Source organism: Rhinopithecus bieti, unplaced genomic scaffold (assembly GCF_001698545.2).
Source record: "Rhinopithecus bieti isolate Rb0 unplaced genomic scaffold, ASM169854v2 scaffold_23721, whole genome shotgun sequence".
Taxonomy (NCBI): Eukaryota; Metazoa; Chordata; class Mammalia; order Primates; family Cercopithecidae; genus Rhinopithecus; species Rhinopithecus bieti.
Window position 1 is genome coordinate 1,149 of NW_016810819.1, and position 14,053 is coordinate 15,201.

The following is a 14,053-nucleotide window of genomic DNA, read 5'->3' on the forward strand; positions in this document are numbered from 1 at the left end:
CTTATATTACTTAGGAGACTTATCATGAGATTGAAAACACATGCAAACAAAATAAATGTTTAGAAGCAGTCAGAATCTTGTTTTTAACCTAATCTTGTTTAGTCTAAAACACAGACCTGCCTGGAAGTTCTGGCATACAGATTAGTGGGGGTGTCCACCAGGAACCATTTTGCCAGAGGGAGTGAGGAATCTTTGTTGAAATAATTTACATGAAGATAATAGATAATAGAAAAAATGAAAGTACTTAAGTGTCCTTCAAAGAAAATGGCTGAGGGACATATATGGGTTGTGATTTTTTAGTGTCATATCGTATTTGCTGTTCACCTTCATCTGATCTATCCTCGAAAGTGAGACATAAAAAGATGGAGTCAGCCAGGTATGGGGGCTCATGCCTGTAATTTCAGCACTCTGGGAGGCCAAGGCAGGTGGATCACCTGAGGTTAGGAACTCCAGACTAGCCTGAACCAACATGGTGAAACCCCGTCTCTACTAAATACAAAAAATTAGCTGGGTGTGGTGGCACACGCCTGTAATCCCAGCTACTTGGGAGGCTGAGGCAGGAGAATTGCTTGAACCCAGGAGATTGCAGTGAGCCAAAATGGCACCATTGCACTCCAGCCTGGGAGACAGAGTGAGACTCCGTCTCAAAACAAAAAAAAAAAAGAAGAAGATGGAGTCTTTGATAAAACCGAAGGAGCTCTTGAGACACAAACGCTCATCACAAGACATCCACAGGGAGCCCCAGTCACCGTCACTTTGGCACTGATATAAGGAAGTCTGTTTTCTTACGATCCAATAACTTTTTAACATTAAACTCTAGTGTGTAACTGTTTTTTTTTTTACTTACGAACGTTCATAAAGAGAAATGTCATAAATAACAGTGTTTATGAACTATATAATAACTACTGTGGTATATGTGTAATATGATGTATTTTGGTTTGTAGGCGTGTTATTCTTCTTCATACACTAATAAAATGTGTTTGGTTTTAGGTTTCCTCAAGAGCTGAACATGGGAAAAATAAGTGCCGAAATTATGTGGACTCTTTTTGCTCTGGATATGAAATATGCATTAGAAGGTAATTATAAATATTTATACTTATTCACATACATGTTAGAGTTAAATGGTGATTTTGTGTTCTTGGCTTTAAATGTTAAGAATTGAAACATTAAAACATTAATTATTGTGATCAATTTTGTTCTAAAACTTATTTCCATGTGGTAGAAAGATAAGGTCTCAAGGTCTCAAAGTACGCAAAAAGCCCTAAAGAAGTATATTCATTTTTAATTATATGATCTAAGTTCTGGGATCATAAGAGTATTTCACTGATAGGATTATGCTCATATGTAAGAATACTTGATGGTAGTTCATTTACCAAAACAGGCCATATTGAGGAGGTGGATGAGTAGTTTAGTCCAGATATTTGTCTGCATAGACTTAGAAATAGTATCCACGGGGAGGCGGGTCAAAATTCTACCAAGTTTACACAAGAACAATGGCAGAGGTCTTTACCCGAAACTCCACTCTGAATAAGTACAAATCATACGATGTAGAAAAAGAGAAATACAGCTCTAAGTTAAATAATTCTATAAATAATCTTTGTGCACCCACATTCTGTTTACAGTTAGAGATAGAAGCATAGACCAGGTTACTGTCCTCTAGAAACTAATAACCTACCTAGTAGAAAAATTTATTTGTACTTATTCAGTAAATATATACTGAGCCCATAGATACTAAATGACCATTGGTGCACTGGATGTAGGGGATGCAACAGTGAACAAGATAGCCCTGGTCCCCACCCTCATCAAGATTATGGAGGAGGGCTACAAGAATGCAAACAGTTGCAATATGGAGTGGTGAGGACTAATGATGATGGAATGTCTGGAGAAGCACCTACATCAGACCTGGGGCTAGGGCACAAGGCAGGCTTACTGCGGGAAATTCCTCTAAGAAAATGTAACTTTGATAAAGACCTAAAGGATAGGTAGGAGTAAGAAGAGCTTTTGGTAGGACAGAGCACTAGCAATTAGAGAAAGCACAAGGTGCATTTGAGAAGAGAGAACTCAGTAGGCCCAATGAGCAAGAAAGAGGTACCAAGAAGTAAGACAGGAGAAATTAGCAAGGACCAGCAGACAGGGCCTTCTGGGCCATTGTGAGGAGTTTGACTCTGCTGAGAAAAACAAAGTCCCATAAAGGATTTTCAGTAGGTTCGTGTCTTACTTAGATTTGCAACTTAGAAAAATCATTTTGATTACAATATGGAAAACAGGTTGCGAGAGTAAGACAGGTTTTACAGAGTTCATGTTTATCATGCTACTGTTTAATAGCTTTCCTGTACCAGGTTGCAAAGGGAACATTCAGTTTTTCTCATTTGGAAAAAAAAGGTACTCAATAGATCATAACATCTAGTTTTCTGATAAAGTCAGCCTCTCCTACTCACAAATAGAGAGGTTTATCTAATCTTTAAAATCACACCAGAACTGCTCAGAGGTACAATTCCTTACTTTGCAATGAGGTTTTTCTTCTACAGTTTATTAATGACCCAGCCCTTCCTACCTCTTCCGTCTTTGCCTCCTACTAACCACATCCTTTTACATCTCTCTGCTTTCACTGTCTCTTTGGGACGCCAAAATTATCTCTTAAATCAGACAGGAACCACCAGTCCACTGAGCAAATAAATTTTTTTCAGCTAGCATTCACTACCCTAGGCCTATACTCTGCATTCTCCCACCCTCCTTAAAAGTCTATTAGGCATCTGAACATTTTTAGGGTCGATATAGATTCTTAATCTCCTCTGGCAGAACCTACTCTTCCCTGCTGCTCCCTGTAGCAGTTATTGGTACCACCATTTACGCAATTACTTAAGCACATATGGGTTATCTTTGATTACTTTATTGTCTTCACCACAATAAAAGTTTACTCCTGCATGAGGAATTTTTTGGCGAGCAGCTCTGATGCCTGGATTTTTCTTCCCACCAATCTTCATGAGCAGCCATGTAGGGCTCAGCTAACAACACCTCCTTGGAGAAGATTTCCCTCACAGCGTTATCTGTAGTAGCTCCCAGGAATAACTTTATTTTAATCTGCTGCATAACAACTAATTGTATTTGTTTATTTGTTGATTTGATGATTTCTTATGTGTCTTTTTTTTTTTTTTTTTTACCACAATGTAATTTTTTTGTCTGTGACTTTTACCAACGTATCTACATTGCCTATAATGATGCTTAGAAAATAGAGGCTACTCAATAACTACGTGTTGAACAAATAAATTACCAGTTTTGCCAGGGAATCCCAACTCCATGGATTAATGGAAAGGGTAGTAGAGCAGACATCAGTTTGTGACTGTCTTTTGCTGGGAAACCTTGGGAGCATTCCCAGAGCTCAACCCTTTTGTGTTTCGTTGTTCTCCCCTTTTGTTTGAGTAGAACAAAGCTCAGTGCATTTTGAAACATTTATGCCTTTTTCTATCATAATGTATAAGCCAAATGTTATAGGAAGTTGATAATTAACTTTACCATTTAAGTTTTAGAGTAAATTTAAAATTTAAATCTAAGTCTTAGAGTAAATTTAACTGAGGACTTACGTACAATTCTTCATAACCATATTTTCCATGTTTAACTATGATTCAGCATACTTCATATATATTTTGAAGATTAAAATGTTTTAGTGCTTTTTAGTAGAATAGATGGTCTTATTAGTGACATTTTCAGTTATATGAGATTAGAGCTTTTTGAAAAAAAGAACTGTTAACCATGTGTCAGTCCTTAACACAATCCTGGCATGTAGTAGTTGCTCAATAAATAATGGTTGCATGAAAATCTAAGGTGCACTAAAGCAGTGTGTAAATGAATACATATGTGTAGATTAGCGATATAATTCAGAATTATTTTCATTTATATTATAGCAAGGCAGTTGTATTTTTTTTTCCAAGATGGAGTCTTGCTCTGTCACCAGGCTAGATTGCGGTGGCTCACTGCAACCTCCAACTCCCTGATTCAAGCCATTCTCCTACCCCAACCTCCCGAGTAGCTATTTTCTAGTCTCTTCTATATCGAAGTTACATTGTTCATCAGTTTAATTGCCCATATTGATATTTGCACAACAGAATAGTAAAGCTTTAGCTTATCAGAATGCCTTTTAGCCTCAATCCTTACCCAAAGGCTTTCTAATATATAACAATCTGTTTTACATTAGCAAACACAACCCACAGAACATATGGCAAGATGCTGCTTTTATGAGATAAAGCCACATTTTAGCCATCAAACAGATTTCACAGACTGGTTAATAAAAATCAGCTGTCAGGCTGTCTAATACAAAGTCTAAAAATATTCCATTTAATCCCCTATGTCATTGTAGTGGGGAAATGGAGATCAGGGAGAATAGACGTTGAGAAGCAGGGCAAGACCAAAGTGGACAGATGTGTTTCAGCCTCACCTTCCTCTGCTTGTTCTGCGTGTTTCTTCCCACATCCTGTCTGCCCTGCTCCTTCTTTATCTATATCTTATGAGTACCGGGTGTACTCAGGGCTTTCCAAGAAGTTACACTAAAGTATTTGGGGCATCGTGGTTATCCCTTCCAAAAGATCTGAAATCAAAATAAGGAAATAAACACATTATAATTAAAAACTGGGATGGTGGGGGTTGGCAAATATATCCCACCCACATACACTGATGAGCTGGAAGTGGCCATGTGGGAATAAACATAAAAGACAATAAAATGGAAGCAAGAAATGAAACTTATTAGCATCTGCTTTTGATCTCTAAACATACATCTCAGAGATTTAGGAGATTCTTGCCTCCTTTCATCTTTACATTGAAGGAAAGCAGCAGTGTTAATTCCATTGGCCTAAACTTGGAAGCACAGGTCCTCTTTCACACTTACAGTAAGTGAATTTCACAGTTTCCTCCACTGGCAGTTCCCTTCCAACCCGCACACTCCCTCCTCCTTTGCAATTAAGTTGAAACTACTTGTTTTGTATATCTGGAGTAAATAGAGAAGGCGAGCTCTGTATACCTAATCTAGAAGCATGCTGACTAAAATATTTGGTTTCTAAATAACAGAAGAAAAATAGACATCTAGGAGTGTTTGTAATGCTATTATTCAGGTACACCTTTGACCATCTAAATCACTTTGTTATCTATTTCAGCAAAAGGTAATTAAAATGTGTTTACCTGAGTAATATACCATGCTCTTTTGATAGAGATGAATACTTCAGAGTAGGTATGTAATTAACCGGTCAGCCACTTTCTCTGGTCCAACTTAAAACATAATCAAATGGTAAGAACAGGGCTACACTAACTTCTCAGGCTATGAATGTGGTCCCTCTTGTAGTATAGGCAAATCTATTTGTTGAACACACAGCTGTGTGTTCTGGTATTATTAGAAGTTCAATGGCTAATAAATTCAGTAACTTTTAAGTCTGTCTTTCTGTCATACAATGGTGAACTCTAGCAGAATCTCACATAAATGGAAATGCGTTTCCAAAAGCCCACTGAGCTGGTATTAGAATCAGGATATGGAGCTTTACCTGTTTAGCTATTTTTAATTAGTACATGGTCACTATATAAATAGAACACAAGGTCTTGATGGTTATTTTATCCCTGCCTGAACTCAAACTCTAAGATTCTAGTTTTATCTCATATAATTTTGACTCTTTGGTTTTGAAATAAGGAACAACAGTGGACACTGACATTCAAGGATTTAGTTAAGTTACCTGGTCATCTGTGTTCCTAGAAAACACTGAGCTTTCTCACATTTTTCGTTTGAGATGGTATTAGAATTTAAATTTCTTGTTAACTCAGTTTAGAGTCCGTGTTGTCATGGATACAGCTGGTCTCTCACTGTTGACCTTGGTACTCACTCAAGTGTGACAACTGTTTCGTTTCTCTCATATGTGAGGCCTCAGGAGACTATAAGGCTGAGACTGGGTTATCTTTCTCTCTCCCTTGTACAACATACCCACTTTTCTAGTTAATTGTTTTAGTAGCTAATTATTTTTGGTGGGCTTAAGGAGTCAGAAAAGAATAAAATGAACAGATACCCTGCAGTAGCACCAAAATAGTAAAAGAGAAACTCTCAGCTTGGATACCTAAAAAGTATAAGGTTTAGCGTTAGTGTGTCAGTTACCTATTACGATACAATGAATTATCCCAAAATATAGTGCCTGGCGACATACATAAGTAGCTGCTGTTGTTGAAGAACTGTTGGGCTGGGGGATTGCTTTCCTAGGTGACATACTCACATGGCTGTTGAGTAGTTGCAGGCTGTCAGCAAGAGACCTCAGTTGTTCTCAGCATGGACCGCTCCACAAACTCCTTGACCATCTCCAAGATACAGCTGCTAGCTTTTCCCAAAGTGGACAATGCAAGAGAAAAGGCAGAAGCTGCCATCTTTATTATCTATACTGTGAAGCCACACTCAGTCACTTCCACAATATCTCATTGGTCGCACAGTTCAGCTTGTTCAGCGTGGGAGAGAGTATACAAGGATATGAACTCTAAGAGTCAAGGATCACAGGTGTCATCTTGAAGCCTGGCTAGCACAATTAGCATTTGCCTCTCTGATCATTTCTGTATAATATTAGCATATTCTTATTTTAGGTAAGGTTTTTGTTTGTGATGATTTTAAACAAAAATAACAGTCAATGTGGATAAAACCACTTTTTTTTCCTTTGGCTTCATTTCCCTCAGCTCTTCCCATAACAACAAGAAAATGAGGTGAGCAAGAAATAACTCGTGAAATTTTATAAAAATAGATTATTGTCTAAGATGCTAAAGTTCTTGTTAGCCCTCTCTAGTTTTCCTAGCCAAGCTCCTCTGGGAAGGGAATTCTGGTTCACTGAAAAGAAATTAACCAGACACTTTTAGGAAAGGCATTCATTGATCTATTGTGCTCTCTTCATTTCAGAACAGTGGTTTTCAACACTGACTATACATTAGAATCACCAGGGGTAGAGCCTCAGCCTTTTGAAACATACCCAGATTTTTAATCTTATTTAGCAATTGCCTATTTAGCACTTGCTAGGTACTGGTTTAAATGATTTACAAATATTAATTTATTTGATTCCCACAACAAGCCTATGAAATAAATACTATCATTATTCCCCTTTTAGAGAGGTTATTTTGCCTGAAATTATATTGCAATTCAATGGAAGAGCCAAGATTCCTGGTGGTTCTAGTATGTATTCATACTAGATTGATGTATTCATGATTGAGTACCGTTATTCGTAATGTTAATTACATTTTGGAGGCCGTCTTTGAAAATCCGATAAAATATGTAGACTGTATTACTAGAAAAATGCTAAATAGCCTCCACATCAAAACTCTGCATATATTCTCTCAAATATATGTATACAAATGCCCTATAGCCCAATCATTGACTTCTTCCAAGGATTCATGAACCCCAGGTTCAAAACTTTTGCTTGCTAGAGCAGTGATTATCCCTGGACCAGCAGCATCAGCTGGGCAGTTGGTGGAAATGCAAATTCTTGGGCCCCACCCCACATCTACCTAATCAGACATCCTGAGAATAGGGCCCAGCAATTCCTGTTTTAACAAAACTTCCAGTTGCACCTAATGTGCACCAAAGTTGAGAACCACTGCACTAGAAAACCGCTTGTGGAAGCAGGTGATTTAACTGGTAAATGAACCCATCTTCATGGTTCTTTGTAGACATCTCATTGTTCTTGGCTCATCCTTATGGAAATATAAACTATATTCTGTTAAAACTTGGTTTATTTGGTAAAAAATGATCACCAAAGGAAAATTAATCACAAATATTCATTTAGTTTTTCATTAATGCAAACACTTATATATTGTGTATTCAAGGAATCTCCAGAATGCTTGCTCTGTGCCAGACATTATGCTAGCAAGGCTCAATGCAACACAACAGGCATGATCCCTGCCTTGAGAAACTTTTTACTTTACAATAAGCAAATAATTACACAAATAAATATATAAGATTTAATCAGTGATATGGATGAAAAGCATGTCCATTAGATATCTCTAACTTAAATGTTTAAAGTAAACCTAGAAGTACAGCCTTCTCACCCACATCCTCTTCCTCTCTTGGTCTTTTTTTATTAAGCAAAATATGTTGCTATTTGTGGATTATCAGACACTATCTTTGATTCCTTATTTCTCTTACTCTACCACTATCTCCAGACACTTGACATAGACAAATCCGTAAATACTTACCTGTTCTACCTCCAAAGCATATTTGGCGCTCACACTTCTCTCCATCTCTACTACCTCCAACTAGTTCTAGCTACAGGCCCACTTCACTTTGATACCTATAGTAGCCCTCTAAGTAGTTTGCACATTTCCACTCTTGCTTTCTTATGATCCATTAGCTCGTAACATTCTGATTGACTTTCACACACTTAGATTACATCAAGACATTCCCTGGTATATAAAAGTTTCCAAAGGCTTCCTCTTTCAATTGACCAAAATCCATTATTTTTACTGTGGCTTATAATGTAGCATGCAGTCTGGGTTCTACTCATCTTTTCAACTTTACCTATTCAGTTTCCTCTCACTCAAATGTAGTCACACTGTCCTCATGACTCTTCCTTAGCTGAGACAAATGTGTTCCCACACCAGGGCATTCATATTTGCTTGCTTCTCTGCCTATGAAGCTGTTTCCCTTCTCTTCATAGAGGGCTCCTTTCCATTCTTCAAGTCTCATTTCATGGTCACCTTCCTTCACAACCCTACCCTGACCATCCCATCCCTCACAACACTCCCAAACATCTCCAACTCTTTTTTCTCCCCCAAACAGTTATTATATCTGAATCATATTATTTAGCCTGGTTATTTGTTCACTTCTTTACTACGTTTTTTCTGTTTTAGATGGCTTTTCCTTTTTTCTGTTTGTACATGTTTTGGTCACAATCCAAAGCAAAAAGAAAATACACTTTTGCAGCAATATAGTACACACACACACACGTACACACACACGCACACAACCAAAACAAAAACTTCATAAACATAAACATCATGATTAAAATAACAAATTCTGAAATTTTATTTCTTCATAGGTGTGAATGTACATTATATATATGTATCTGTATATACATGAAGATATTACATGTTTATAATATATAGCATACATATATGATATATTGCATATAATTTATGTATATGTATTTAAATTCTGGTCATAACCCTCTAAATTGATGTTATGACCCACTGAGGGGTTGAAGCTAGCAGTTTAACAACAATGCTTTTAAAAATAAGCTTCATAGAGTATGAAACTTTGGAATTTCATTTAAAATTGAATATTCCTATTCAAAAAATAATTGAATATTTTAAAATATATTATGCCACCTTAAATCTCACAAAATATATATTTTAGATATAGTCAGATATATTTCTATGTTGATAAATTTGCCAATATAATATGACATATAGATAATTTCCCCAACAATATTTGGAGTGTGACACAATTTAGGGCCTGTCTTTGTGTACCTAGCTCTTTATTTCTAAATATACATAAAGAAAATGTTATATTTCTGCATAAAAATGTTTTCTCTTCAAACACATTAAGATATTCCTGGTGAATGATCACATCTCTTGGGCAAGGTATTTGAATGCAGCATTTGAATATAAAAATCTATAGAAAGCCATTAGTGCCGGGAGGAAAAATACAGTAAGAGTTCGATCAAGAAAATAAAGTTGGTATTGGCTGAAAACAAGGGAATGAGCTAACTGCATTTTGCATATGTCAGTATCATAACATGGTAGTTTTTCACTTATGTGAAAATTATATATTTAACTTTATATTTTTTCTATCATTTTCCTGCTATTAGTTTTTCAGCCATGTACCATCTGCGAAGAGATAGGAGGAAAAGAAAAGATAAAGTGATGAAAACTTGCTTAGATTTTCTTCGTTATTAGTGGTTTTTAAAATTTTTTTTTAGAGATAGTAAATTGAAAGCAATTGTTAAAATTAGTTTAGAAAAGTTCATTTTATAAAGGAAACAGAAATATTTACATATGATGGCCTTAGATGCTCCTTGCTGCCTTGCTACCTATGGTAGATAATAAAGAGGATAAAATTATTTAGGAACAAATGAATATTATCTAAACTACTTGAATTTGAATTGGGGAACTTGTAAATTTAGCTGTCTCCTCATTAAATCAAATGAATCACAAGTCCAACAATGCATACAGATATGTAGATATTACCAATGAAAAAAATAGCTGTGACTATTTTTGTAATATTTTGGTAAAAAAATCTGTGCCTTTGTTTGGAGACTGTTGATAGTCAGTGAAAACGTTTTGGCAACAAAAGAAACTTGGGAAGGAAGTAGCAGTTGGCATAAAATCAGCTTTCCAGTAACTTTCTCCTGATGAGAAGCTTAGGAAACCATGTTTTTTGTTTTGTTTTTATTTGGAAATCTTCCAGGGAAAGCTCTGAAGAAATTGGTTCCTTCCTATTGGTTCTCTTGGGGTGACTGTCAATTATACATGTTTGTTGTAAGTGCGACATGGCTGCAACTTGAGGAGAAGGGGAAAGGACTTGACTAAAGCCCATTTATGCTTTAGATCAAACCTTTTCAAGCATTATAGATAACATTCACATGTGTGTTATGCTATCAAGAAAATACCTGTGAATGGTTTTTGGTGAGTAACTTCAGACACATATTAATCCTATATCAATGGGGTATTCAATTTGGCAAAAAGCAATAGAATTAGGGTCAAGAAAATGGCATTTTTAGAATCTAAGTAGGAGAGGAAGATATAGGCTAGACCTATTGACAGTCTGCTGGCTGGAAAGGACAGGAGCAGATTGGAGCATGGAGAACGCCTTGGAGAGAAAACAAAAATGTTTCTTGGGGAAATGAGTGTATTGTGCTGTGCTCTGTGCTGGTCACCCTCTCTGCGTCTCCCCAAGAAACTTCAGTGCACTCTGTATTACTTGTCATTGGAAGGATTCTTTAGGAATGCTCCAAAATGCTGATCTTAACTTCATAATGTGTCCTGATGAGCCAAGGCTGACATGCTGTGTATACAATGCCATGTGCTGCAAGAAACTCCAGGCCTTCCTGGCCTGCCAGGAACTTCAGCATGTGAAAGAGTATGAGTGACATTAGGATATAGTTTATTCTTTTTCAAGAATAAATAAATTATTTGTAAACCTTAGTACCATCACTAGAATGAGTAGAAACACATTATAATGAGTAAAAACTCACAATTCACTATGTAGATGGCAGAGTTCAGCAACACCATGACCCCAAATCACTGCTCTGGCTTATTGGTAAAATACCAAAGCAGTAAGTAAAAGGATAAAAGCTGGACCCGGGTTGGTAGGGTGGGGCTACAAGAGAAGATTCTACAATGAAGGGAGACAACCAATAGTAAGTGGTTTGCAAATAGAAGAATCCACGGTACAGGTGAATCACAACCCAAGTTATGAGGCTAAAGAATTTTCATGCTTTGTTCTATATAAGAAAAACTTACATGGACAACCAGGCATGAGAGATCTTACTAATAGACCCAAAGGCAAATGACACCTAGAATTAAGTGGTTCCTTTCTCAATTATTGTAGTCCCTCTTAGTGATACTATTCAAAGAAATGTATTCACCTCCTGAGAAGTTAGTCTAGATCAGTGGTCTTCACACTGTGTTGTATGGAACACTAAGTTAAAACTTCAGGGACTGCTTTGGTGGGAGCTAAGGTTCAGAGAAGAATGACTACTGGCTAGCTAATTTTTCCTCTGTTTGACATAGTATATTTATTCGTCATCTATGCCACAAATTATCCCCAAAGTTAGTGTATAAAACAATACAAATGCAAATATATAATCTTGGAGACTTTTGTAGGTCAAGAAGTCTGATGTGGGTTTCATTGGGCTAAATCAAGATGTTGGCAGGCAGCCTTTCTTTCTGGAGACTATAAGAGAAAATCCATTTTCCTATCTCTCACAAGCTTCTAGAGGCTTCCCACATTTCATGACTGTGGCCATCTTCCAAATTCTATGTCAGCAATATCCAAGTATTTTTCTCATGACTCCAACACTGACTCTACTGCCTCCCTCTTCCACATTTACAAGTCCTGTTGATTACATTGAGCAGAACTAGAAATCCAGCATAATCTTTTATCTTAAAGTCAGCTGATTAGCAAACTTAATTCCAACTGAAACCTTAATTCTTCTTTGTCATTTAACAGAACATATTCATATTCAGTAATCTGGGCATGATTTCACTGGGTCCTCTGTCCTAGATTATCTTACAAGGCTGAAATGAAAGTGTCATATGGGACTTGGCCTCATCTGAAAGTTCAACTGGTGAAGGATCTGCTTCCATATTATCTCGTATGGTTATTGACAGAGTTCAGTTTCTCAAAAGTTATCACACTGATGGCCTCACTTCTTGGCATTTGGCCTGTGGCCACCTTCAGTATCTTCACAAGTAGGCTCCTCCAAAATGGTGTCTTGCTTTACAAAGTATGCAAGCAAAGAAACCAAAAGAGTCTGAAAACAACAAAAAAATTTGTAATGTCTTATAACCCAGTCACAGAAGTGAGAACTCATAACTTTTGTTGTATTTTAGTCATTAGAAGCAAGTCATTAGGTCAAGTCTATGTTCAAGGGAAGGGGACCACCCCAGGGGGGTAAATAGTAGGAAGTAGAGATTATTTGGGATTATTTTAAAGGCCACCTACCGTGGAGTGTTGTTTAGCCTCAGAGACATTGGCTTTAGACAGACAGGATGAGTACAAAAATCTCTCTCCATTACTTACCCGCCATGCAACACTGAGCAATTGTTCTGTCAACTCTATACATCAGTTTCTTCTTCTGAAAAATCATATTGTTGTGAGGATTAAATTAGGTGCTACAGGTAAATTGGTTAGAGAATTTCTTGGTACATAGTAATAAGTGCTCAAATATTAACTTTGGTGATAATGATAATCAATCTTCACTTGAATGAAGAATTAAGTGCTAAAACCTGAGTTAACCATTCAGCTAGATATATTCTAAAGCTATATCTAAATTAAGAATCTATATGTTTCATTAATGACCCACAAATTCAATTTTTCTACTCTTAGAATATATAAAGCATAACATTTTACTAAATACCAGAGGATAATATGACCTAATAATTTCTTCCTTTACTGTTGAAAATGTATATGATACGGTTTTGCTGTCTCCCCACTGAAACCTCGACTCAAATTGTGTCTCCCAGAATTCCCATGTGCTGTGGGAGGGACCCAAGGAGAGATAATTGAATCACGGGGCTTTTTTTCCCATGCTATTTTCATGGTAGTGAATAAGACTCATGAGGTCTGATGGGTTTATCAGAGGTTTCCACTTTTGCTTCTTCCTCATTTTCTCTTGCTGCCACCATGTAAGAAGTGCCTTTCTCTTTCCACCATGATTCTGAGGCTTTCCTCAGCTATGTGAAACTATAAGTCCAATTAAGCCTCTTTTTTTTCTTCCCAGTCTCAGGTATGTCTTTATCAGCAGCATGAAAACAGACTAAAACAGTATATTATTTTCTTATTTAAAACTTAAAAAAAATTGAAAATGCAAAGCACAAAGAACTTNCTAAATCTTAAACTGAGTATTTAAAACTCAATGGAAAATTTAGCTAAGATTCTGAGATAAAATGCAAGAATACTGCAGGATATTCAACAGTTTAAGCAACAGACTAAAAAGATGAGATTCTTCTATTTTTAGAAAGTTAGAGATGACAGTTCATTACCACAATAGAAAGCAGATCCATTCTAAAAACATCTTTCCACTGTTTCTTTGTTTTGATCTGACAAAAATCAAATCATGTCTCTCTTCTGCTCGTGACCCTTATCACACACAGAATGAAATCCAGTCTTTACCCTGAACTGGAAGGCCTGCATCGTTGCTGGAGGCCCTGTCTCTGAACTCATCTCCTGTGACTCCCCGCACATCCCTTTGTGACAATCACTCTGAACTCTTTGTTCTTCCCCAATCACATCATACAAACCTATCCCTCAGGTTGTCTGCGTATCTGTTCCCTCTGCTTGGAATATTCTTTTCCTGAATATCCACTTCAGGTCTCTGATAAGAAAGTCCTT

The 14,053-nt window shown here is 36.7% G+C and overlaps 1 protein-coding gene across 1 annotated transcript in view; it reads left to right on the forward strand.

Moving 5' to 3' along the window:
- The first annotated feature begins 996 nt into the window (after positions 1–996).
- Positions 997–14,053, forward strand: part of LOC108542752 (protein unc-13 homolog C-like) — a 293,581-nt gene continuing 280,524 nt past the window's right edge. The window contains exon 1 of the mRNA XM_017892917.1: positions 997–1,076. Coding sequence (XP_017748406.1) covers positions 1,010–1,076 — 67 coding nt within the window. The 5' untranslated portion in view covers positions 997–1,009. The remainder of the gene's footprint in view (positions 1,077–14,053) is intronic.